Below are 26,909 nucleotides of genomic sequence, written 5' to 3'. Positions count from 1 at the left end.
TTGCTAGGTCCGAGGTGACTGACTGGAAGGAAACACGTGTTCTCTGTGGAGGTCGTGTGTTTCCGGTTGACAGCCACGTGACCAGGAGTTTCCAGTGAAGCCCTCATTTCACACGTGATCATGAGCACGAATCAGAGGCCACCTAAACCTGTTTCAACAACCGAATCAAGTCACCACTGTCCATAGCAAAGTGCATAAGTCACTAAAGTATGAGAACCATCCTGTTGGGGCACCTATATCCTGAGCTATTTTTAGAAAACAGCTACACGTGCAGCAGCATGTAAGTCCAATACACCTGAATATGCATTTTGGTCAAATGGAATGTTTGGCAATTAAAAATTGCAATTCTATGAATCAAACTATCACCATGACAGAATGAACTTCTAGGGGGAGAAAAAGGAAAAAACTCTGAATTTTCTTGGGAAGGAAATTAATTTTTATAACTTTACTATTAAAAATGATTTAAAATTTTTAAAGTTGACCTTCATGCAAGAACAGTAATTTCACAGCCCTTTCAACTGCTGGATACCTCCATTAAACAGGGACGTTACTAAAAAAGGTATTTTCAACTGAGCTTCTTTAGCCAGCAAGTGTAGTTCTGCCAATATAATATGGTAACATTGCTATCAATTTATTAAATGGACCTTCCTCTAATAGGAACTTATTAGGGTAAAAAGACTACTCCTTTTTAATTCTTAATCTTCAAAATTTTTTGGATGGTGATGGCATTTCAATGAAGCCATTTCATAAACTGAAGTTTTGTGCAGTTTCAAGAACATACATGTTTCCAGGAGTAGATTTTTAAATATATATATATATATATTGATTTTACACAGAGAGGAATTGAGAGGGACAGAGAGTTAGAAACATCGAGAGAATCATTGATCAGCTGCCTCTTGCACACCCCCTACTGGGGATGTGCCCACAAGCAAGGTACATGCCCTTGACCAGAATCGAACCTGGGACCTTTCAGTCCGCAGGCCGACGCTCTATCCACTGAGCCAAACTGGTCCCGACTCTAGGAGTAGATTTAAGATTGTACTCATGCCCTAGCTGGTTTGGCTCAGTGGATAGAGCGTCAGTCTGCAGATGTGCCTGAAACCAAGGTACATGCCCTTGATCAGAATCGAACCTGGGACCTTTCAGTCCACAGGCCGACACTCCACTGAGCATAACTGATTTTGGCTGGTCAATGATTTTTAGATTTACTTACATAACTTACAATTTCCTTATTTAGCTTTCCTTCTTATATTTCAGACCTCCCATCTGGGATCATTTTTCTTTTCTCCGAGGTATATATTTAATGTTTTCTTTAGTGAGGGTCTGTTGGTGTAAACTCTGATCTTCGAATGTAGAGCAGTTTAGCTGGGAATAGAATTCAGAGTTAACAGTTGTTTCTCTCAACATATGTAATGTGCTATTGCACTGTCTTTTGGCTTTCTTTGTAACTATTGAGGAGTCAACCGGGAGTCCAACTATTGTTCTTTTGTAAGTGATCCCAGGCTTCTCTCTGGCTACTTGCAAAGGTCAGAATCCTCAACCTCAGCCAGGAGATCAAGTTCATATTAGAGAGCAGGGGCCAGGTGAGGGGACAGTGGGAAGATCAGAGCAGTGGGATAAACACATCTGAGCAGAGCTGCCCTGCTCTGGGCGGGAAGGGCCTCCTCAGTTTCTTTCCCCTTTCCAGGAAGACTAGAGATCAGATTCAGAAAGAGGAGAGGAAACTGGAACTCCTTTATGACCATTGAGACTAAAATGCTAGGGGGCACCCAGATTTGAACTGGGGACCTCTTGATCTGCAGTCAAATGCTCTACCCCTGAGCTATACCCCCTGCCATACCAGTGATGCCCAATAAACACCCTTTCCCTGTGTGGCCACACCCAGAGCTTCTGTACCAGATACTTCGTCCACATAGCTTGGCTGAGTTGCCAGACCTGCTTTATGCTAACTCCTCTCCCCACATTAAAAGAAGCAATAGGTTCCCTTCTCCCACAGCTCCACAACCTCTCCACCTTCAGTCCCTAGAGGAGAGCAGTAATATGGGGAGCCCTCCCTGACAGCTGAAAGGATCCACACTCACATCTACATAGTAGTCTTTGTGCAGAGCATCTGAAAACAGACTCAAAATGCCTCATGGCCTGACCAAGCACGGAGCACCTCAAAGAGAGACACACTTGACTGGCTACAGATCAGAGCTCTCTGCCCAATGCTCACCCCACCCCCGGCCTGAATCTCCATACAGTCAGCCTTTTAACCGCTGGGGGAGATGAACAAATGACAGTCTCCAGGTTCCACGTCCACCTTTCTGTGCTCTGCTCTGGGATGCTGGGTTGGAGCCTCTGTAAACCAAGCTGTCCTTCGCCAGGCGGCTTCCTGGCTGGTCCTGCCAGCAGAGCTGCAAAATGAGATGGAAGGTTGGAGCAGGAAGAAGCACTTGCTTTGGGTTCCTGTCAGTGTCACCTGGCAGCCACCATCCATCCAGTAGCAACAGTGATTGCCACATGCAGTGTGGTGCTCAGAGGCCCAGCTTCATCATGACTCTTCAGTGACAGTAGCATCACCTTACAGATCTGAGTCCCTGGTCCCCAGAGGTAGTCCTCAAGCTGGTAAGACTTACCAAGTTTGTCCTCTTGTGTTTGTCCCACCCCCGGAGTGGTGGCTGCTTCTACAGAAAGTACCTCCATGATACTCAGTCTTCCCTTCCTGCCCCTTTACTTCGAATTCCTGGTTATTGTGTATTAAATTGTGTCCCCCAGAAGACATGCTGAATTTGTAGCGTCCCTACAGCCCCCTTGTGCAGGAATATATCCTCATTTGTAATGTGTCCTCAAAGATGGAATTATTTAAGATGAGATTTCCATGGTGTGGGTGAGCCCATAACCCAATGTGACTGGTGTCACAAGAAGAGAAGAGACATGCAGGCTGAAGACAGCCAGATGAAGACAGAGGTAGCGACTGAAATGATGCAGCAGCTACAAGCCAAGGAAGGCTGAGGATTGCCAACAAACACCGAAAGCTGGGAAGAGGCCAGGAGGGACCTTCCACTAGAGCCTTCGGAGAGGGCATGGCCTGTCTGGCACCCAGATTTCAGGCTCTGGCATCTAGGACTGTGAGACAATAAGTTTGTTGTTTATATCACCCACATTATGGTACTTTATTACAGAAGCTACCGGAAATTGATATACTGGTTAACAATTATTTATATTAAATTCTGTTAAAAAATAACTGGTTCAGTTTCTTTAAATTGAATCTATTGGGTGACATTGGCTAATAAAACCATATAAATTTCAGATGTACAATTTTATAATACATCAACAATATATTGAATCGTGTGTTCACCACCTCAAGTCAAGTCTCCTTCCATGACCATTTATTCCCCCTTTACCCTCTCCTACTTCCTTATCCCTCCAGGAATCATCATACTATTGTCTGTATCTATGGGTGGTTTGTGTATGTGTGTGTCTCCTTAATTCCTTCACTTTTATCACCCATAACTGGCTCAGTTTTTGTGTCTGGACGGACCCTGGATGAGCCTTAACTCAGTATCATTGGGGTTCCAGGAAACAGACCCTCAAAGAAGGTATTGAGGATACATTTAGACTTGCCCATGGTCTTTAAGGCTGTGCTTAGCACCTCCCTGGATTCCGAATAAGAAGGGATGGCCACAAACGTGCTGTTTCCTAGGCTCTCGCCAGTCTTCTCCTAGAAGCAGACTACAGTATGGCCTGCATAAAACTGGTTTTGTCCATTTAGATCAAACAGGAAAAGAGACTCTTAAAAAAGGGGGCACCCAGATTTGAACTGGGGACCTCTTGATCTGCAGTCAAATGCTCTACCCCTGAGCTATACCCCCTCTTATTAACAACACTGTATAACCAATACTAATGTTCTTTACACTTCCATTCACACACAGGTTGTTGGTTCTGACTCAGCAGCAAGCTGCTAGTCCTGTTCAACTGTGCATGCGTTCCTTACACCATAATTATCATTCTTTTCCAAAAAGGTACCATCGCTTGTAGGCATCAGCTTGGAAGTGCTGTTAACTGAACGCTAAGGGTTCACTACTGGGGGTGCTCCATTTAAGAACCGGATGTGGCTGCCACAAGGCAGTTTTACAACTTTGATCGAGTAAAGAAGACCCAGGATTCATGTCCAATGCTCTGCTTTCTGGAGGCATTTAGTTAATTACATGTTGATTTCTTTTTGTTCTGTTCTTTTCTTTGCGGTTGGCTACTTCCATGTGGTTGAGTTCCTATCAACTCATCTTGTTTTATTGCTGCATCTGCAAAACACTGCAATATTTTAACATTTAGCAACAAATAATATTTAGAACTGCCCAGTTCCATTTGAGGCAGCACAGTCTGTACCTGGCGTGGTATATAAAACAGATGAAGCCGAAACCGGTTTGGCTCAGTGGATAGAGCGTCAGCCTGCCATTGAAGGGTCCCGGGTTCGATTCTGGTCAAGGGCATAAACCTTGGTTGCAGGCACATCCCCGGTCGGGGGTGTGCAGGAGGCAGCTGATCGATGATTCTCTCTCATCGCTGTTTCTAACTCTCTCTCTCTCTCTCTTTTTCTCTCTGTAAAAAATCAATAAAATATATTAAAAAATAATAATAATTAGGCACCAGAGAAACAGACAAAGTCTAGGACAGACTTCCTCTACCTCTCCAGCAAATGAGTATGGCTGAGGAGGTAAAAATGAAATGCATGAAGAATGTCACAAGAGACACTTAAGTCTCTAATACAAGTGTTGGAAATTTAGATACCATGAGGCTGGGCCTGTGGAATAACAAGGAGCTATACTTCCATTGGAGTAAAAGTCAAATAACATAGGGGGCACCTGGATTTGAACCAGGGACCTCTTGATCTGCAGTCAAATGCTCTACCCCTGAGCTATACCCCCTGCTAGAATGGACAGGCCTCCTCAGGACTTTTCTACTGGATAGCCACACCCAAGACACCTATTATAATGTTTATTGAGCATTTATAATGTGTTGGAGAAACTGTTCTAACACCTTCATATGTATGACTTGAAGCAACTTGCCCCAAATCACAGAGTAAGTGACGAATCAAGAACTAAATGACTATCACTTCATCCTGCTGCAACTCATCTGCCCTTGGAGGATGAGTGTTCAGGGCTTTGCAGTCTCAGGACCAACCCTTCTCCCACCCTGTGACCATCAGCAGTCCCATTCCCCTAGCTCTCTGCAAACTCCTACCCCTTCTTATAATGGGGTTGCCCAGAAAAGCAGAGGGGATCTAAGCCAGAGCTTTGAGAGGACCCAAGAGACTTCTGGAAGTCAGAGCCCTTGAACTGAGATTTTCTAAGTGTGTGAATTCATTAGTTTTCATATGAGTAATGTTTTCACACGGCACAGAATTGAGTACAAAATAGCATACAGAGAAAAAATAAGACTGTTATTATTGTGGTGACCCTTTTGCAATATGTACACATATTAAGGTATTACGTGTACACCTAAACTACAACTTTGTGTCAGTTATATCACAATATAACTGGAAAAATTTAATACATATAAAGTAAAAAGAAATCACAGAAGTCTAGTTAACATCCTTCACCATACATACCCTGTTTCCCCGAAAATAAGACAGTGTCTTATATTAATTTTTTTCTCCCAAAGTTGCTCTGGGTCTTATTTTCAGGGGATGTCTTATCTTTCCATGTGCTATGTCTTATTTTCGGAGGTTGTCTTATTTTCGGGGAAACACCGTAGTTATGATTTTTTCACTTGTGATGAGAACTTGGATGATCTACTCTTTCAACAACTTTCAAATACACAGTGCTATATATTACATCCCAAGAGTCATCTATAATAATAAAAATGTAATTTGCTAATTAGACCAGACAACCTTCTGGATGAAGCTGGGGCTGGAAGGGAAGCCCGGGTCCTGGGCTGGTGGAAGGAAGGAAGCCAGTGCTGGCAGCCGGTGGAAGGAAGGCCTACTCTTGCACGAATTTCATGCATCGGGCCTTTAGTTTATCTTATAACTGCCTTGGTTTCCTCTTTTGTGAAGTAGTCACAAACTACTAGTTAAATGACTCATAGTAGTCATTTAACTCTTGATTCTGTCACTTTGTGATTTGGGACAAAGGTGCTCCAAATTTTTGTGTCAACGTCATCCATGATAAAGACGGTGATGGATGGTGATGGTGGTGGTGACTGAGATAGTACTCAATCAGAAGAGGACTACTGATGAAAACACCTATCTTGTATTTTTCCTGAGAGGAAGGGAGAGGGACAGAGAGTTAGAAACATCGATGAGAGAAACACAGAGTTAGAAACATGGATCAGCTGCCTCCTGCACACCCCCTACTAGGGATGTGCCCGCAACCATGGTACATGCCCTTGACCGGAATCGAACCTGGGACCTTTCAGTCTGTAGGCCGAAGCTCTATCCACCGAGCCAAATCGGTTTTGGTGTGAAGACATCTTTTAACAAAGGGGCACAGAGTCAAGAGGAGAGGGTGGGCCCTAATTTCATTCTACAGAAACCAGGAAAGGCTGCTGCGAGCCTGGAATCCTGGAAAAAAGGACATACAAAGGGGGCACCGGGATTTGAACCAGGGACCTCTTGATCTGCAGTCAAATGCTCTACCCCTGAGCTATACCCCCAGGTATGTGCTTTTCCTTCCTTCACACCTTTATACTCATATAGCCACACCCAGACCATATAAACCATCATAGCCCCTGTATCATTAGCTTCATATCCGTTGTCATTCCAAACTGGCTTTTCTGCTCTGAAGTCCAACCCACTTTCTTTCCCAAGTTTGGTGAATCCATCCATAAGTTAGTCACAATCTTTTGCTCACAGTGAGAGATAGCAGGGGTCTAGGTGCCCTCTTGTTACTGAGAGGGGAAAAACTCTCTTCCCACACCAAGCTCTGGGGCTGAGGGCCTGGCCCACCTTGTTCACTTGTCAGTTGCCCTCCAGCTATCATCGTTTCTTCATCCATCCTTCTTTTGCTCTCTTTCTCCTCTTTTATTCACCACCTGTCTTTCCTCTTCCCACTATTCTCTGATGTCACTCACTGCCCACCTCCCCAGCCTCCCTCCTCTCTTTTTTAAAAATATAGTTTATTGATTTTTTTTACAAAGAGAAATAGAGAGCTAGAAACATCGACCAGCTGCCTCCTGCAGGCCCCCCCACCCCCACTGGGGGATGTGCCCACAACCAAGGTACATGACCTTGACCGGAATCAAACCTGGGACCCTTCAGTCCGCAGGCTGATGCTCTACCCACTGAGCCAAACCAGTTAGAGCTCCCTCCTCTCTTAACCACCCAGAGCTTCTTAGTCCTTTTTCTACTTCAAATGTTGTCTTTTTAAAACTTATTCCTTACCTGTGATATAAATGGAAGACAGGCCTAGTAAACAAAATGTGGATCATTTACTCCCCAAAACAAAATAGATGTCAGAATCTAAGAAAACTGAAAATCACAGAGCAGTGTTGGAGGACTCATCCTATTAAATATTAGACCATCTAGGACAGGACACCTGAAATCCGGAACGGGGAGGACACCACAGTATATATGCAGATTTAATGAAAAGATAATCACAGCCTGCATGCTAAGCTGTCCCTTCCACCGGCCTGCCGGCATTGCATTTCCTCTCTGATGCAATTACATGTGCATGGTTTTCTCAATGGCATAAAGGCGAGGGCTAAAAAACAGAGCGATTATAGGTGACTTTTGTGTGTGTGTGTGTGTTTTTTTTATTGTTGATGCTATTAAGATGTCTCCCATTTCCTTCCCTTTGTCCCAATCCATACAGCCCATGCCCTGGTGGGCCCTCAGGAGATTCTGGATTTTACCCCAAGAACAATGGGAACCACTACTCTTAGGGCCCTGGCTGATGTGCTGGGTGGTTAGAGCATCTGTCTGCACACAGAAGGGTAACGGGTTCATTTCCTGGTCAAGGAGGAGGCAGCCAACCAGCCAGTGAGGGTTAACAACAACAACAAAAAAACCAAAACAAAACACCACACCACAGAACACTATGAGCAAATGTGCATTTTCAAAGGTTTCCTTTGGCCCAATGCTCCCAAAGCATTGAGTCAGGCCTCACAATATTGGCCCAGGCCGCCATTCCAATGCCATGGTCAGCCCTCACAAAGAACCAGGTGATTCTGGCACCGCCTTCCCAATTCTCACCTCTGCCTGCAGGTACCCACTAAAGAACAAGTGTAAACTGGTGGACCTTCTGGAGATGGGTTTGGCATATATGCATACAAACCCTTTTTTAAAGTGTTTAGCCAAAACCGGTTTGGCTCAGTGGTAGAGCGTCAATCTGCGGACTGAAAGGTTCCAGGTTCTATTCTGGTCAAGGGCATGTTCGTTGGTTGCGGGCACATCCCCGGTAGGGGGTGTGCAAGAGGCAGCTGGTCAATGTTTCTCTCTCATCGACCTAGCTCTCTCCCTTCCTCTCTGTAAAAAATCAATAAAATATATTTAAAAAAAAAAAGAAGTGTTTATACCCTTCTTGCACAGTGCAAGTCCACTTCTTGGACATAACTAGACACATATTTGAAAATGTTTCAAGGACCAGAAAAGATGCAGCCCATCACCAGAGCGCCTCTCAAGATGCATCCACCTGCCCATGTTGGAAATGCATCTGCCACTAGCTTAATGGACAGAGAAAGAATTTTATAAACCCAGACACTCGGGTAAATTCCTGGGGCCATCCTCCCTTCTTTGTCCCCGAGCCCCCCGGCATTGCCTCTGCACCCCGGTCCTCCGCAGCGGCTTGGCGCCCTCGGGGTGGGGCTCGCTGGCTCCGTCGCTCCCTGCGGGCCCAGAGACCCGCCCTTTGTGTGCGCACCTCCCGCCCGCAGCCGCACCGATCCCGGGCCCCAGCGGGCCGGCGCGGGAGGAAACCAGAAAACAGGGGCGACCAGCGGGTCTCCGGGTGCAGCGGCCCGGCTCCGGGGTCACCCGCAGGAAGGACCACGGGACGGCCCTCCCCAGGCGCCCGACGGCGGCCCCGCGCCACCACCGAGAGGCCGGCGTTCCTAGAGCGGCCGCGGCGGCCAGGTGCGGCGCCGGCCTCGGCCTCCGGCTCCGGCCGCCAGGGGGCAGCACGGCCGGCGGCCCCACGTGGCGAGGGCGCCCCCGGCGAGGCCGGAGCAGGCGGTGCCCGCCGCCGGGCCAGGGCGCGCTCCGCAGGGTCTGCCGGTTGGCGAACGGAGGCTCGGGACGAGGAATTCAAATAATCCAAGTCATTAGAAATCAAATTTACAAACTACACATACATTTAAATTAAAATATAAATCTATTAAAAATATGTAGTGGTTTTTAGGAACCCCAGCCCCCTTCGTCCCGTTGCATCGCCTCCAGCGCCCCTGGGTGAGACACTGCACGTACTCAGGTCACAGGTGCTCACGCGGGCCCAGAAGGCGGGGTGCACGGGGTCTCAGACTGGAAGAGAGGGAGCCAGGAGGCCGACGAGGGAGGCTGAGGACAGGGCGGGGCTGTCCCAGTGGGGACCTGGCTCTGCTGCGGGGCTCCAGGGCCGTCTTCAAGGGATTGGGAACCTGGGATTGGGAGCGGCCGCTTCCTGGGGGGGTCCTGACGCCTCTGTGCTGTGCCCTTTGTGTATGTATACGCCGCTGCTGCTGCAGAAAGCAGGAGCTCACAGCAGAGCGAGGCGACTTTACCGAGAGAGAGCGCCTGTGCAAACGGACCCGTGACTACGTGACAGCTCACAGCCAGCAGAGGAAGGGTGGGGTGGGGGGCGCCTGGATGCCAGGGAGATGCCTACGGCTCCATCTCCCTGCCCCTGGCTCCTTTTCAGGGGGCTGGGTGACCTTCCTTCAAAGGCCCAGCTGTCCAGAGGACTTCTGTCATGGCCGCAGGCACCTTGCGACTGTGGTAAGAGGATTTGGTAGTGATTGGGGGCTCTACCTAATGGCAGAGGAAATAATACAAGACATGCTTATTATATCTTTTAAAGGTTTTGGATTACCTTTAATGAAGAAAGTTATCTGCATCCCAACAGGACAGAGATTTAGGATTTTAACCTGTGTTTCCCCCCCACACCCCGCACTGTTATCTGTGGCTGTTGTGCCCATTCATTTAACATTTACCGGGAACTTTGCAGGGCCAGACCCAGGAGCAAGCAGGGAAACAGGAGCTCGCAGGGCCCTGCGGGGCTGTAACTTGTGTCTGAATCTTCCCTTGCCTTCACAGTGTAGGCGTTTGCTGCAAAAATAACTTTGGGGATCCTTGTAGCTTCTGACAGGGCTTTTCTGGACATCTGTGCTACCATTCCCCTGCCTTCCAGGGATTCTTGGTAGGTGTCAGCTCGCTAGATTCCTGGATGAGGGTATAGGGACTCCGCACTGTCTGCTGAGACCATCTGCTCAGTCAAGGAGAGGTTATAGAGAGGAGAAATGCAGGTATACCCTTAAAGGAAGAAATAAGCTTAAGAAATACTGTGTGCTAGCAAAGAATTAAGTAAGCATGGCATGTGTCACTGGATAAATTAAACATGTGGAGTTTGGCTTGAGACTGGAAAAAGTTAAAGGGAGAAGGATGGGCAGGGGTTTGAACAACTTCCTCCTCTGAGACCCCTCCGAGCAGCCTCCAGGCCCCAGCGAGGGCCAAGCAGATGGGTTTGGCTACCACCCACCCCAATTCCAGCTCCTCTGCCTCCAATTACAATATTTTACATATGTAGCTTCTGAAAATGGTTCTAGTTAAGCAGGGGATTCTGAGGCTAAAAACAACAGCTTGAAAACACACATAAAGCCCAGAAAGTTTGGCTAATCATTAAAAACCTGATAAAGATTTTGTGTCCTAAATCTGAAAAATATATGAGAAATTTAGTTTCTATAGGGAGGGGATGAACTCTAAGACTTACTCTAAGTAATCCACTTAATTTCAAAGGTGTGGAGATGGTTAAAAGACCTCTTATTGGGTAGGAAATAAAATAATTTCTTCTGTTACATTTATGGATGAGAACTGATACCTTCTCCTGGAGAAATAAGGGGATCATTCAATTCTAAGATACATTTTTATTGTTTGGAAATCAGAAATCCCTTTAAATTGAGAAAACCCCCCAAAAACCTAACAATGGCCCTTTTATTGGGAGGGGGGTTAAATTAATTTTGTTATGTGATTATTACCTGACTTAATCTTTTTGGTAAAATGAACACCCAAGCAAGTTTGTATGAAGTTTATGCTGTTCCAAGATTGAAGAAGTGGCAGAGATTTGGGTAAGAAAAACATGTCCATTTCTTCTCACTATGTCTACTTCAAATATACTGGAAGTTGGTGTGATTGGGTCTGGATATTGACTTGCTTTTTTAGTGGTACTCTGAAATGTTTGAGATTTAATTTTTTCTAGATTTATTTAAAAACGTATCACAACCTTTGGCTTGGTAAGGCGTCAATACTTCAAGATAAACAAAGGAAACCACTGGGTTAAAATGGGGAAGGAATAATAATAATTTTAGTGGGACATTTGTTATTAAACTGCTCAGTGGGTAACTATGCCAACTAACTTACGGCTTTTACTTTTGGACAAAATTAATGTGACATTCAATATGACCATCCATGCAATGAAGATAATAAAGACATACATTTTTTTTTATCTTAGAACTTAGAATTTGCATAAATAATTCACATGCAGAAAATTTGATCATGGAATCTTGTGGTTCTTGGATGAAACCTTCAGTAGCAGAAAGATGGTAAATGTCACTTTTCATAACCTGTTTAATTTCCTTGATTGAATTTAGCTAAAATCCAATCCATTTCAATCCTTGGAGGGCATAATGTTAGTATTTGTGTATCCTGAAAATAAAGAACTGATTGAATATGGTCCTTTAAAAGGCTGTATAGTTATTTGGCTATACTGATCCTAGAAGGAAACAGTTTGATATCCTGAAATTCATTATTTAAATAACATTACTTATGATGGTAATTTTCACTGGTACATTTTGTCATTAAAATGTAACCTTCTAATTCCCTAGGCCTGTGGTCGGCAAACTGCGACTCGAGAGCCACATGCGGCTCTTTGGCTCCTGGAGTGTGGCTCTTCCACAAAATACCACTGCCTGGGAGAGACTATTTTGAAGAAGTGGAGTTAGAAGAAGTTTAAGTTTAAAAAATTTGGCTCTCAAAAGAAATTTCAATCGTTGTCCTGTTGATATTTGGTTCTGTTGTTAATGAGTTTGCCGACCACTGTTAAGACAGTTGTGGTACTTATGTCTTGCAGTGTGAGTTAGTTTGAGAACTTGGCCATCATTTTATAAAGAGAAGCAGTGCATTTCATTCATGTAATAGTAGGGGAAGGAATGGTGAGAACCCCAAGAGGTAGTGTAAGCCCAAAAGATGAGACTCAGGGTGTGAGTGCTATTTTAGTAGGATATGGGTACATTTTCCTTATACAACTCCTTCTCTGAGGGTTAAAGAAATGGCGTCTTAGGTCCCAACATTGGAGACAAACACAAAAAGGGAGCCTTTGCCTTAATAGATAGCCTCTTCCCAAAGTTCCTCCGGAAGAGGGGAGATCAGTTTAAAAATGGGGGCTAGCTTGGCGTCCAGCCACATCCATTCTATCCTAGTTAGGTGAGCTGGGTCCCAGTCCTAGTGTTGCTGGACTGGCCAGCCAGAGAGCTATCTGCTTTCAGCCAGGTTTGGTACTTACACAGGACAGGCAGAGCTGCAAATCAGACAGAAATAGTACTGTCTTGCCTTTTTATTAAAGATCCGTGTTGAAGAAATTGGGAGGCAGACTATAAGAGCAGTTAACAGCACATACTTAAACTTAAATTTTGGCCAAGTGGCCTTGGGCTAAATGCTTAATCTCTCTGAACTTCATCTGTGAAAGGGGGTACGGATATGATTTCACAGGTTGTCACAAGATAAACTATGACAGCACTTACTCAGGACAGAGCCTGGAACACGGTAAGAACCAGTGATGATGATTATTATCCCAAATAAACTCAAGGGTAGGGGTGCTTCCTGAAAGTTTTAATGTGATGCCACTCACGATCAGTACTACTTGGTTTAATTTTCTTTCCTCTCTCTTCTTTCTTTTCCTCTTCCCCATCCCCCTCTCTCTCCCCCCTTCCTCCCTTCCTCTCTTTTTCTTCTTCCTTCTTTTCTCCCCCCCACCCCCCTCTTCCCTCTCTCCCTTTCTTCCTTTAAAAAAAAAATTTCTTTCAGGCTGGAGTTACCCTTTGTAGAAAATAGAAATAAAAAGGTTAGATTCTGTTCTGTTTTAACAAAAATACGCCAAGGAAGCTAACTAAAACTGGCAAATGCAGAATTGATTTTTAAACTTAACTCTAGAGATTCCCACTATGCCTGGGAGGCAGCAAGAGGCCTCGGGACCAAAACACTTTCCAGAAAGCTGGAGGAGAGGCCTTGGCCTGACTCACCGTTGCCCTGGCAACAGTAGAGCCCAGAGGCCTCTGGCCTTGATTCCTTAATCTGGAGAGCCACGAACACATTGCCTCCGGAAAGGTCCCCACAGACACCTGGCCAGATACAGCTACCCTGACAGGAGGGGCAGAGAAAAGACGGAGGTGTGGCTCTTTCTGCAAAGACAGCCGCCTACAGGTTTCCATGATGGTCTCGGCTCTCCAGACTCCCACAACTTTTGACATATTGTACCCCTTCTATAATTTTCGTAACGCTGATTACCCCTTGTACTCATGAGAACGTAGAATTAGGCACAGCTAAGCACAGTGCAGTGCATAGTCCCACCAAACTCCGGTGCAACGCGTACCCCCACCAAACTCTTCCCGTACCCCTGGGGGTACGCGTACCACCCTTTGGGAAACACTGAAGAATTAGGCACAGGATCTCCACCAGGTCCTAAGTGTGGTCATGGCAGTGGATGGCTTCCCGATCCTCTTGTGTTTCTCCATGAAGGTCAGCACAATGCTTTGCACACATCTATTAATAAAAATGGGGGCTGTGTGACAGTGACCGTCCCTAAGGGGCCAGGCCCTGGCCCTGCTCCATTTGCTGACCCCCATGAGTGACCAAGCCAGCACAGGTAATATGCTCCTCTTGGGTCTCAACTTCTCCAGTTGGAAAACCATAGGCTGGACACAAAGGCCATTTTTGCCTCTAAAAGTTTTATTTTCTTACTACATTCATAATTTTGACAAACATATGATGGCACAGAGCATGTTCTGCTTGATACGCTGTTTTCCTGCATTTTATCTAAGAATAAAATGGAATAATTTTAAAGAGGCGCTGGCTTTCCTTTTTTCAATAATCATTCAGGTCCCAGGGAAAAAACTTTGTGGCCAAGAACATGGACTTTGGAATAAAAAAAGACACAGGTTCAAATCCTGGCTCTACCATTTGATTGCTGTGTGACTTGGGCCTATTTAATCTCTCTGAACCTCAAGCTCCTCGCCTATAAAACAAGTAAAATGATGCATACAGCAAATGATGCATTGTTTAGAAGGCAAAGTCTTCTAAAGTAAGATGTGTTCAATAAGTGGCAATTATTCTTTCTGGTACAGAACCCCATGGGGCCAGTAGCAAGTGGCAATTTAGGAGTTTGAAAGTCTGTCTTTCTAATTAAATGAAGGGCACTCTTGGGAAGCTCTATGAAAGAGTACCAGATACCCAGCAAGGAGGGTATTACCCACTACAAACTCTGGCGTGTGGCTGCAAGGTGAATGGACTCCCCCCCCCCCCCCATCTATGACATCATGACCCCGTGTAGTTGCCTGTGTGGTTTGATTTGCGCTTTCTCACATGAAAATAATTTTCCGCTTCTGCCTGCTGGGGAAATTTCCTTTCCAGAGATTCATTCTTTTAAAATACACCGCCAGCCCACCACCTACGTGAACCTTTTTTTTTTTTTTTTAATTAAAAAGCTGGCATTATTAGCTAGAAGTTCACAATAAAATTTTAGCTTCTAGCCAACTTCTATCAAAACTTTAGTAGGTGCCAATGCCTTTGCTTTAGTTATTTAAGCCTCAGAGCAACGGAACTTTGTTATCGCCCTGAACAGATGCGGAAGTTGGCATTCTGTTAATGTGTGCAAGTTTATACAACTAAATTGAAATCTACATCTGCTTGACCCCAGAGGCTGTCCACACTTTAGTGGCCGACTCTGTAGATGTCGGCCTCGGACCACTATGGAACCTATGCCAGGTGGAAAGTGAGAATCGTGATTCTATCAAGGTGTCAGGGTGAGGAGAGGGACGACTGGAGTACAGGGTGCCGGATGCTTAGAAGGAAGAGGCCTGAGGAGGGGGTAAAGCCCAGGACAGGGACATAGGGACAAAGAGATCCCCTGACAGCCCAGCTCCACATAAGAAGTACCGGACTTTGACTATCCTGAATCCCTTACACCAGGATTTCATCCCAAAACATCATGGTCTTTCACTCGAGTCAGAACATTTCCAGCAATCCTTGGTCCTCAAATTCCAGGATTAGTCAAGATTTGGAGCAGCAGTGGCCCTCCACTAAATATTTCAAAAAAAAAAACACCTCTGCTAACACCTCTTCAAGAGTTCAAATACTCTGGTGTTCAAAAGAGCCATTTTCTCAGCCATCCTTCAACATCGTCATGACCCGTCCGTTGAATACAGCTGGGTCTCCCATGTCTGACTATGATAGCATTCCTTCTCCAGGTTCAGTCTCTTGCCATCTAGTTGCATCAATGTTCTCTCCTGCTCAGCAGTCTTCAATGATTTCTCATAAAAGGTCAATTCAAACTCCAGTCTTGAAGTCTGAGACACCTCTGCACCCCAGGTCTACTCCAAGCCAATCTTGTTAACCGTTTTCTCTCCACAAGTTCTCACCCAAATCAATCACTGTTCTCTCATCAATTGGAGCCCATTCCCCACACTTCGGAATACCCCCATCCAAAGCCTTCCTCATTTTCCTCATCTATGGAATCCTCCCCGCCCACAGCTCCACCTCCACGGAGAAGCTTTTCTGATTTCTCCAGCTCCTGTAGTCAGCAGAGCACTGTGCGCTTGGCTCTGTTTCCTGCATGTAAGTCCCTGCTTCTGGATGTGATTCCTCTCCACCTGGTTCTGGAGACTCGGGTTGAGACTGGCCACTTCTCCAGCTCTTTGTGCCAACCCAGCCTCTCCCCTCCTCTGGCTGCCTGCCCTGATGTCCTACCATCCTTTTACAAATGTGCAGTGTAAACAGAGAAGTCATATCCTTCCAAGTATCAGCTTTTGGGCATCACTTCCCCTTTCCGTGCTTCAGTTTATGCCTCTTAACAAGGAGAGGTGGCTATGGTCCTTTCAGACAATAGTGTCCCCCTCCCCACTCCCAGACTCGGGACTTAGTCTGCCTACTTCTTCTCTCTCAGGTCAGTCTTCCTGCCTTCAGCAGAAGTCTGGCCTCCCCAGTTCTCACGGAGGAGTGGGGCACTCTGCTAGCCTCCATGAACTGGCCCATGTTACCTGAATTCTCTCTGGGTCACTGCCAAACCCAGGAGCAGAATGAGTCATTTGCTCTGCGTGCAATGGAACATGCATTTTCTCTAGGCCTTGCCGGATGGCAATTGGTAATGGATACCTAATGAAACCTGGGTCCGTTCATGCATGTAACCAATCTAGAGCGAGTAGTGTTGGGGCAACAAACAAAAAAACCTGTTCAAAATCGTGTCTTCTTTTATAGTTTCCCCCAAGACTGGCACCCTTTCCCTATGCCTCCCTGCCACCAGCCACACCACCCTCCAGCAATATTTCAGGCTCAGCAGGCTGCTTGGTCCTGAGGGAAGCACCAGCTTTAGCTGTAGGACCATCTTTCCTAGCCCTGTCACTCTTCCTGCCTCCCCCTGAACTCCCACTTGTCCGCTAACATCAGGACTCCAGGAGCTTCTACACTTCCACAGGCCCAGTCACTGTTTCAAGCTCCTTAGCTCTGTCTCTCTTCAATTTCATAATCAGTGGGATCTGCGTCCCCTTCACCATCCAACAGAGGGGATTAGCACGAAAAAGGGACTCAAGAGAACTGACACTAGGCATATGATGTCCCTTGGCCACCTTCTCAAACCCTCCCCTTCAAAACCAAACAAAAACGGCAAACAGGAAACACTCATCTTTTAAAAATTACTCTATTATTATCAAATAGAACCACAGTATCCAAAAGGGAATTATAAAGTTCTATCCCCAGCTAAGTGCCCCTGCACCGCCCCTCCCAGTGGCAGGCGGCCAAATCACTCCCCCCGTGCTGATTGGTTTCATCCATTTTATTGTCAAGGAAATTAACAGCCCGAAGGGGTTCCCCCAGGTCCAAGCTCTCCCCACCCCTGGAGCCCCGGGTAAACACGGCAGCAAGCAACCTGGTCTCAGGACTCTTGTGTCCCTGGGAGGAGGGATGAAAGGAAAGGGGGGCTCAACAGCAAAGGGGCTGGGGACTTCCGGGGGTGCCCTGCCCGCTGAGTTCAGGCTTCTGGGCAGGCAGGCCGGGCGGGGCTCATTCGCCTGTGTGGGTCCGCAGGTGGTACTTGAGCGACTGCTTGTAGCGGAAGCACTTGGCGCAGTGCGTGCAGGGATAGGGCCGCTCGCCCGTGTGGGCGCGCTGGTGCTCCAACAGGTGGTGCTTCTGCGTGAAGCGCTTGCCACACTCTGCGCAGTGGTAGGGCCGCTCGCCCGTGTGGATGCGCCGGTGCTCCAGCAGGTGGTGCTTGCGGATGAAGCTCTTGCCGCACTCGGGGCAGGAGTGCGGGCGCTCCCGGGAGTGCACGCGACAGTGGTTGGTGAGCTTGGACTTCTCGCTGAAGCTCTTCTCGCACTCGGGGCACTTGAAGGGCCGCTCGCCCGTGTGAGTCCGCTGGTGGCGCAGCAGGTGAGACGGGCGGCTGAAGCTCTTGCCGCACAGGCTGCAGATGAAGGAGACCTCGTTTTTGCCCGCGTGCACCCGCTGGTGGATGACCAGGCTGATGTGCAGGCGGAAGCTCTTCTTGCACTCCGGGCACGTGTAGGGCCGCTCGCCCGTGTGCGTGATCTGGTGCTTGGTCAGGCTGGACTTGTGGCTGAAGCTGCTGTCGCACTCGGGGCACTTGTAGGGCTTGGGGCCGCCGCCGGGCGACTTGGGGCGCGGCTTGAGCGTGTGCTTGGAAGCGAAGCCCGGCCCACGCTCGGGCGACGCGTAGCCTCCACGGACGCGATGGATGCGCTGGTGCAGCGTGAGCTGCTGCTTGTGCCGGAAGCTGCTGTCGCACTCGGAGCACTGGTAGGGCCCCTCCTTGATGTGGTTGCGCTGGTGGATGATGAGGTTGATCTTCAGCCGGAAGCTCTTGCCGCACTCCATGCAGGTGAAGGGCCGCTCTCCGCGCCGGTTCCGCTGCTGCTGGCCCGAGGAGCTCCGGTTGTCGCTCACGTGCCTGTCGCTCACGTGCCGCTCGCCGTGGGGCACGGGCGCCAGCCTCTTCACCGGGTTCCGCTGCAGGGGCGGGGGGCTCTCCTCCCGCTCTGGGGACAGCTCCCCTGGCAGCGGGGTCTGGTACATGCTGGCGCTGTATCTCCCGGACAGCTCCCCGAGGTCCTGCAAGTGCTGAGGCAGCTCATCCTCCTCCTCCTCCTCCTCTTCCTCCTCCTGTTCCTCGGTTTTGATCACGATCCCCTCTGCTCCAGACACAGGGAGGGAGAGACAGCAAGAAGACATTAGCTGCTAACTAGCGCTGGTAACATGAATCTAGGTAAGCATCACTCCATCCTCACCAATAAGCATGGCACACAATATTGTCACCGTAATTCCTTCCTTTGGGACGAGGCTTTTCAATGCCCGCCACCTGTGCTCCCCACAGCCACAGGGTTGGATAATTAGCCAAAATACCCATTTGGTTCAGGAATGAGCCCAGAACTTCTCTTGGAGCTTTACATAAGGGCAGCAGGGAAGATTGAGTTGCTGGTGCCCATTTCCCACATTTCTAATAATCAGCAGGAAAGAACACCAGTATGTGATTCCTGTTGAGAGGGCCCCCAGATCCAGGTGCTGAGGTTGGCATACATGTGAACCTACCAGTTATTCAAGCCCATAAACTAATTTTCCATTTAAGCTACTTAAGGATTGGGTTTCTTCCCCCGGTATCCGAAGGGTCTTGACTCATCAAGTTGTCACCGGATCTCCTTTACCTGAACTCAGCTCAACCACACTGGCTACATCTTTTCTGACTCAACTGGAGATTGCTCCTCAGGTGCCTTTACTCACCCCTGCCCCCCCGCCCCCCATGTCTCCAAATCATGCTCACCAATTAACACCCAGTTCCAGTCCTCTCTTCTCTCTAAAATCTTCCGTGATCATTCCAACCTGCAGCCCTCGGCATGTGTTGGTGCACATCCCCAGGACCGAGAACTTGGCCTTCCCCTGCAGCCTCTCTCCTGCACAGCCAGGCTCTACCAACCCTAAAGCTGGGGTAAGGGGTTTCCTCAGGGTTCCCACAAGCCCTGGTGTGAGTGCCACAAACACTCGCACTAATGGATGTCCCCCGCTCCCACCCGGTCTGGTCCTTTAGGACCTAAATAAGGCTGTGTTCCGGTGGCCCACGAGAATGTAAGTCCTAGAGAAAAGGAGTGGCCTCCCACTCCAGTGCCTTGTAGTTATGTGGTACTCCCTGAACATGGTTAATGAGGGATTCCATCTTCAGTCACACCGACCGATTTTGTGTGGCCCGAGAAAGTCATTGACTTTTCTAATCCCACCTGTGAGATGGAAGATGCAATAACAGTCTGCATTTATGGAGTTTTAAAAGCAAACAGAAAACCTTTTCAAAGCACTTCGTACCTATTCTCTTTCCGTATTCACAATACCTTATCCTCATTTCACAGACATGGGGCATCCAAGACTGTAGATATCAAGCTGTGTCCCAAGTAAAGTATAGAAAGTCAGAACCTCCAGAGCTTGCAGTTTGGGAGCCACCTACTCAATCCCCTCAACTGAACAGAGAAATTGAAGCTGCCAGTGTCTGACTGGCAAGGTCTTATGTTACCGTGTTTCCCCAAAAATAAGACATCCTCCAAAAATAAGACCTACTTACTGGTTTCCTTCTGAGTGAAATATAAGGCATCCCCCCAAAATTAAGGCCCCCTAGGCTAAACATAAGAGATTTGGTCTACTGATTCTGAAAGAAATGGAGTCACAAGAAATTCACCAGGAAATTCAGGAATTGGATTGTTATGATGATGTTCCAAAAGATGATGACATGATTGTCATCGAATAAATGAGTAAATTCTTGATACTGTAGGATTCACAGTTTGTCTGGTTTGTGTTGACAACTACAGTACTACCGTACCATATACAGGTAATAAATTTCCTTTATTTTCATTTAACAATAAATGTGTACCATATTCTTCTTCATGGAAAAATAAGACATCCCCTGAAAATAATACCTAGCGCATCTTTGGGAGCAAAAATAATATAAGACACTGTCTTATTTTTGGGGAAACAGGGTATTAGTGATTGCTAAGCCATAGCACTTTCGACTGCAACTCTGAAGCCAAAAAAATGCAGTGTAATAATCAGAACACAGATGTGCTGAGCTCCATAAGACAACACTGCCTCAGTACTGTCAGAATTCTTGAAAGGAAGTGACCTAGAAGGTCCTAGGAACACAATGCTTAAAAGACAGGGAAGTAGGAAGCAGTTTTCCAGGTTGGTAACTAGTTGCCCTGTTGTCTATCCAGGGTTGTTTGTGAAAGAGAGGGAAGTATAGGCCTTAGAGGATTCAGACTCTCCAACACATTTTATATTTATATGTTTTATTTCAGAGAGGAAGGGAATCTCAATGATTTAGCATCAGAGTTGTTTTTTCTTAATGAAATAAGAATGGAACATCTGGCCCTAAAATTCATGGCTCAAAATCCCAAAAGGACTATTTAGTAATTTTCTAAGGTTCTACTAGAATTAGTGGGGACTGTTCAAAGGACAATCTGGAATTTCTATTGTGAAGGTCTAATTTAGCATCTACTTACAATTTGCTTTGTGTCTTTCACTACTCTTTTGTGAAAGGTAACATGGTATATTTAAAAGGACTTCTGAAATAGCACGCAGTTATTTAAAAACTAGAGGCCTGGTGCACGGCATTCGTGCACTGGTGTGTGTGTGGGGGTGTCCCTTAGTCCAGCCCGTGCCCTCTCGCAGTCCAGGCCCCCTCGGAAGATGTCAACTTCCAGCTTAGGCCCACTTCCGGCAGCAGTGCTAAGGACCCCTAGGGGATATCTGACTGCGGGCTGCAGGGAGTGGGCCTAAGCCAGAAGTCAGACATCCCCAGAGGGGTCCTTAGCTCGATACTTCCCCTGTGGGAGGGTATTGATCACCAGGGAGCAGCTCCTGCGCTGAACGTCTGCCCCCTGGTGGTCAGTGTGTGTCATAGCAACCATTATTTTAATGGATCAACCAATTTACATATTAGCCTTTTATGGGGAGAGCTGCTCAGCCAGAAGCCAGGCTCACGGCTGGCAAGTGCAGTGGCAGGAGCCTCTCCCACCTCCACAGCAGCCCTAAGCCAGCAGTTGGATATCCCCCAATGGCTTCTGCACTGTGAGAGGGTGCAGGCCAAGCTGAGGGATTCCCCCCAAGTGCACGAATTTTGTGCACCAGGCCTCTAGTATAGGATAAGGAGCTAGCCCTGGCTGGTGTGGCTCAGTTGGTTGGAGTATTCTCTTATACACCAAAAGGTTGCAGATTCGATTCCTGGTCAGGACACATACCTGGGTAGCAGGTTTGATCTCCAATTGGGGCATGTATGTAAGGCAACCAATCAATTTTTCTCTTTCACATTGATGTTGCTCTCTTTTTCTCTCCTTCCTCCTCCCTCTCTCTACAATTAAAAGTATATATATATATATATATATATATATATATATATATATATATACATACATACATACACACACACACACACATATATACCTTTGGGTGAGGATAATAAAAAATGTTTAAAAAATAAAAATAAGTAACTAAATCCACATTTTTTTAAACCAAGGATGTCCACATTTTATTAGGTGCAAAAAGGCAAACTGCAGAGGAATCATCTACAGATAAAATAAAATAAAAACTTTTAAAAATCAACATAATACTTTAAAAAACCTAACTAAAAAGCCCTGACCAGGTAGCTCAGTTTGTTAGTGTCATCCAATATGCCAAGGTTATGGGTTTGATCTCCAGTCAGAGTACATATAAGAAGCAACCAATGGCATGAATAAAGGAACAACAAATCAATGTTTCTCTCTCTCTCTCTAACTCAATAAATCAAAATTGGAAAATAAGTAAATAGAAAATGGATGTGGATATATTTCTAAATATAAAGAATATGTAAACTGCTATGATGGTTGACTTTTACACATAATCAAATTATCCAAACCCAAGTGAGTTCTACCAAAAATTCAAGGTATGTACTTAGTTCCTATCTTATACATTACTTTCAGAATATAGAGAAAAGAGCAAAAGCTTCCAGATCATTTGTTAAGTCTACTACAATGTTGTTTCCAATACAGATGAGGATGATTCAAGAAAACTTCAGGTTCATTTTATTTATAAATGCAGTTATAAAGCTCCTGTCTAAATAGCTAACTAGGTCTAGTAATGTGTTTAAGAAAGACACCATCACGATCAGGTAGGGCTTCTTCTTAGGAATGCATGGATGGTTGGTTCAGCATCAGAAAATGACCACAAAAATGTCTTGGATGAGGCTGTGCAAGCCCACTTCTCTACTGTTCTCCTTGGACTCACAAGGTTGCAGAATGGTGACCCTGAAATTTTATAATTAAACAAAAATGATGCCTAGATTCTACTACAAAAAGCACAGTCAGTTGTTTTAAAACACATGCTCTTGCCCAGCCAGTGTCGCTCAGTGGTTGAGTGTCTACCTATGAACCAGCAGTTCTCAGTTCCATTCCCATTTAGGGTACATGCCCAGGTTGCGGGCGTGACCTCCTCTAGGGGGCATGCAGGAGGCAGCCAATCAATGATTCTCATCATTGATGATTCTCTCTTTCCCTTCCTCTCTGAAGTAAAATATCCTACATAATAAAAGGCTAATATGCAAATTGAACAAACAAATGGCAGAACAACCAGTTGCTATGACATGCACTGACCACCAGGGGGCAGATGCTCAATGCAGGAGCTGCTCCCTGGAGTCTGCCTCAGAGCCAGATGCCGAGCTCACAGCTAGTGAACACAGCAGTGGTGGTGGGAGTCTCTCTTGCCTCTGCGGCAGTTGGACATACCCCCAGGGCTCCTGGATTGTGAGAGGGTGCAAACTGGGCTGAGGGACCCCCCCACCGCACCAAGTGCATGAATTTCATAGGTGGACATCCCCCCAGGGCTTCCCGACTGCAAGAGGGTACAGGCTGAGCTGAGAAAACCCTCTGTGCACTGGGCCTCTAGTCTATATATATATATAAAACCTAAGTGACCAAATGACCAGTCAACCAATCGCTATGATATGCACTGACTACCAGGGGACAGACACTCAATGTAGGAGCTGCCCCTTGGTGGTCAGTGTGCTCCCACAGTGGGAGCGCTGCTCAGCTGACCGAAGGGTGCCAGACGCCAGGCTCACGCCTGACAAGCGCAGCTGCGGCAGCGCAGGCCTCTCCCGCCTCTGGCAGCGTCACTGGCAGCAGCATGTGCAGCGGGGCCAGGATGAGGGGGAGCAGCTCCTCCCCAGCTGCTTGCCGCTTCACGCACCACTACATCCCGCGGGGGATGTCCGACTGCCAGTTTTGGCTGATCCCACAGGCCAGGCCTCCTGGGGGGATCGGGCCGAAATCAGCAGTCTGACATCCCCTGAGGGTCCCAGATTGTGAGAGGGTGCAGGCCAGGCTGGGGGACCCCACCAGTGCATGAATCCATGCACCAAGCCTCTAGTGTGTGTGTGTGTGTGTGTGTGTGTGTGTGTGTGTAATGTGCTCTGACCTTAGCCAGATTGGTTCAGTTTTTAGAGAGTCAGTCCTTGGACTGAAGGGTCCTGGGCATGTGCAGAAGACAGCCAATTGATGTGTCTCTCTCACATCGTTATTTCTTTCTCTTCCCCTTCCTTACACTCTCTCTAAAAATCAGTGAAAAAAAGATCTTGAGGTGAGGAATAACAAAACAAAATAAAAAGGTGCTTTCCAAGGGTTGAAATTTTCAAGTTAGGTGAGAGATCTAGTGTGACGTAAAACAATCAAGGACATGTCAGCACAGGGAAGTTTCAGCTTTGCCACTATCTTGGGCAATTCATTTGACCTTCTCCTGCCTGTAGAGGGAGGGATCCTGCCTGACCTAGTATTTGGCTTTAACACCTCTTCCCTCGCCCAGAGACAGATGCTCATAAACCCTGAGGCAGGAAGCATGTACCTGATGTTGTGCTTGGTTTCTGTCAACCTGTCAAACCATCAGTGTCCCTGCCCCGACTGACCTGTGCAGTTTCTCTGCTGCACCAGCATCTGCTTGAGCTCGCTGAACTCGCCGGAGCCTTCTGTGGACTCTTCCAACATGTTTTCCTGCTCCTGCATGTCCAGATCTGGCTGTTCTCCACAGGGGTCACCCAGCTCCGAGTCCTGGAAGCCATGCTCTTCCACCTGTCCCATCAGGGGCTCCGGCGTCTCCAAGCTCTCTGAGCCCTCGTCGTTGGTCTGCACCTCAATCTTAATCACGATGCCGTCATGGGCTGAGAGAAGGCGGAGTGGTGGGGAAGGAGGACAGAAGAACCCAGAACACATTCATTCTACCCGCCCTAGAGTTTACATTTCAAAAACTCTTATGTTTTCTGAAGAAATGTAATAGTAAGTTGGCATTGATTAGACAGAATTTTCTGGACATACTGCCCTTTTTTTTTTTTATTTTTTATTTTTTTTAACTTGCCTGTAAGTCTGAAGGCTAATTTCAAATGTCATTACCTACATAGGCATCATTTTACATAAAGAGGATTATGGCATACTTTTTTTGTCCTTTCATACAGTATTTTTTTTCCCCCTTTTAACTTGCTTTCCTCTTCCCCTCATTTCCCATTTCAGAGTTATGACCTTCCCAGGCAACCCTGCAACTAACCTAGTTCCTTTCTCTACAGGTAGGCTAATGCATTCCTTTTGAATATTGCACACACACTATCATGAGAATGATACTGTAATGTCTTCAACTAGTCCCTTACTGAAGAACATTCACTTTTTCTTCCCAGTCTTTTGCCATGGGAGGGGAGAGAATGGGAGGGGAGGGGAGGGGAGGGTAGGGGAGGGAAGGGAAGGGGAGGGAAGGAGGAAGAAAGAAAGCAAGAAGCCAGAAAACCAGTGGCCAAGGTTGACAGTCTATGCCTCCCCGAAGTCTCCTCTTTATTCTTCTGCCAAATGCTCTCATCACTCCCAGGTCAAGTGGACCACATAAAGAGAAAGCGGACAACCAAGTATGCTAGTGACCATACCTCAAACTGGGTTCCTTCTGATGTTTGGAAATCCTTTAATTTCCCTCTGATTGACCAACTAAGCCGATTTGGGAGTAGACAGAATATAAAGCAGCTCTAACATTCTCAGGTGGCATGCCATCCCCCAGCCTTCAAGATAGATTGTGGCTTCTTTCCTCCAGAACTGAGTTTCCAAAGACATCAGTGTCCTATTCTCTATCCAAACTCACCTCTTGGGCTTCTTCCTGATCTAGCTCAAGGTCACCATCTCAAACCCCTCTTGCTCCCCCCCAGCCCCCCAAATCTCAGATAAAGCAGTGTCTCTCCTCTCTCCTAAGTCCTCTGCTAGCTTCCTTAGTTCTGCCCATGTTTCCCCTGGAACTGCGTGTGCTGCATGAGCTGTGTCCCTTTCTTCTCTGTCCTCAATCCCCCTCTCTGCAGTAAATCCAGCATGACCCCAGCATTAGAAAAAGGTCTTCCTGGCAAACTCCTTAAAATGTTTTTGCTGCTAGCCTCCTCCCTAAATGTTTTTAAAGCTATGTATCCTCTGCATCTTTCTGAATAAACATATGAGATGCTTCAGTAACTGCAAAAGATGTCATTTCTGGAATATTGTATAATAAATATTGACATTTTAAAATAAACTCTTCCATCACCCTTTAATGTCACCAATGGAATCTAAGAATCCCAGCAATTTAAAACCGACCATTCTTCACTTAAAAAACACACCAACAAGTTCTTCTTTGATAGTTGAATTTTTTTTATATCATTCCTTTCCACCTTGAACTTCTATTTCCATTCCCACTCTGCCCACAGAATTTTATCCTAATAGAAAACATTTTCATGCTTAGAAGCCTTTACTGATCACCTCACCTACCACTCTGCCACAAAAATGTGTATGTAAATTGAAAGATTAATTTTTCTTTTATTTCTAATAACCACAGGGCTCTAAGTGTTCATTTTTTTCCCTCCTGGCTTAAGTTACCTTTACTTATTACAACTGTAGGAAGATAAACAATTATTCAAGATAAAAAACAATAAAAAAATGGTTGGAAAAATATCTTACAAGGATGGATAGGGATTTTTTTCTCCAATTAGTTAATTTATCTGAGAATGAATATTCTCATTTTTTGAATGAGATTGAGTTCAGAATCCAAGCTATTTCTACTTTTCATTTCTATATATAAAAGCTCTGGGAAAGTTCATTTAGATAGATACATAGAGGGGCTGGCAGGAGCTTTGTTAGGGAATCATCACTCTCTTCTCTAAATTTCTGAATTGTAATTCAATGAAAGCACCTGGTGAATATATCAAAAATTGTTTTTAATGACCTATTAGCTGACAACTTAGTTTTTCTCTCAATTTTGTTAAAAGCAAAGTATTGGAAATGATCTCACTTGCAAGAGTATTTGCCACCTAGGCCCCCAAGCATGAACTTCTAGTCATGTACCCCAACATTTAGGATTGTTTCTTTGTTTTGTGACCCAGAGGGCTTTTGATACTTAAGTGAAATGCTCCATAATAAGGTAGAGATGGGTGGAAGGTACCTGTGTGTGTTTTTTAATTGCG

General features: G+C 46.3%; 1 protein-coding gene and 3 non-coding genes across 6 annotated transcripts in view; all 4 read right to left on the bottom strand.

Moving 5' to 3' along the window:
* Nucleotides 1-1,760: 1,760 nt before the first annotated feature.
* TRNAC-GCA lies at nt 1,761-1,832 on the bottom strand. Its single transcript has one exon. It is a non-coding gene; the product is annotated as a tRNA-Cys (tRNA).
* Nucleotides 1,833-3,782: 1,950 nt separating this feature from the next.
* On the bottom strand, nt 3,783-3,854 carry TRNAC-GCA. Its single transcript has one exon. It is a non-coding gene; the product is annotated as a tRNA-Cys (tRNA).
* A 981-nt stretch (nt 3,855-4,835) lies between these two features.
* On the bottom strand, nt 4,836-4,907 carry TRNAC-GCA. Its single transcript has one exon. It is a non-coding gene; the product is annotated as a tRNA-Cys (tRNA).
* Nucleotides 4,908-17,192: 12,285 nt separating this feature from the next.
* ZNF777 (zinc finger protein 777) overlaps nt 17,193-26,909 on the bottom strand; it is a 32,559-nt gene continuing 22,842 nt past the window's right edge. For all 3 annotated transcript variants that reach the window (XM_036429840.2, XM_036429841.2, XM_045578631.1), the window contains exons 5-6: nt 24,363-24,614; nt 17,193-18,585 (exon numbers count right to left, since the gene is read on the bottom strand). In XM_036429840.2, the coding sequence (XP_036285733.2) occupies nt 17,435-18,585; nt 24,363-24,614 (1,403 nt within the window). In that variant the 3' untranslated portion in view covers nt 17,193-17,434. The remainder of the gene's footprint in view (nt 18,586-24,362; nt 24,615-26,909) is intronic.

Source organism: Pipistrellus kuhlii, unplaced genomic scaffold, assembly GCF_014108245.1.
Source record: "Pipistrellus kuhlii isolate mPipKuh1 unplaced genomic scaffold, mPipKuh1.p scaffold_m20_p_10, whole genome shotgun sequence".
Taxonomy (NCBI): Eukaryota; Metazoa; Chordata; class Mammalia; order Chiroptera; family Vespertilionidae; genus Pipistrellus; species Pipistrellus kuhlii.
Note: the sequence above shows the minus strand (reverse complement) of the source record. Positions and strands in the feature narration are given on the sequence as shown.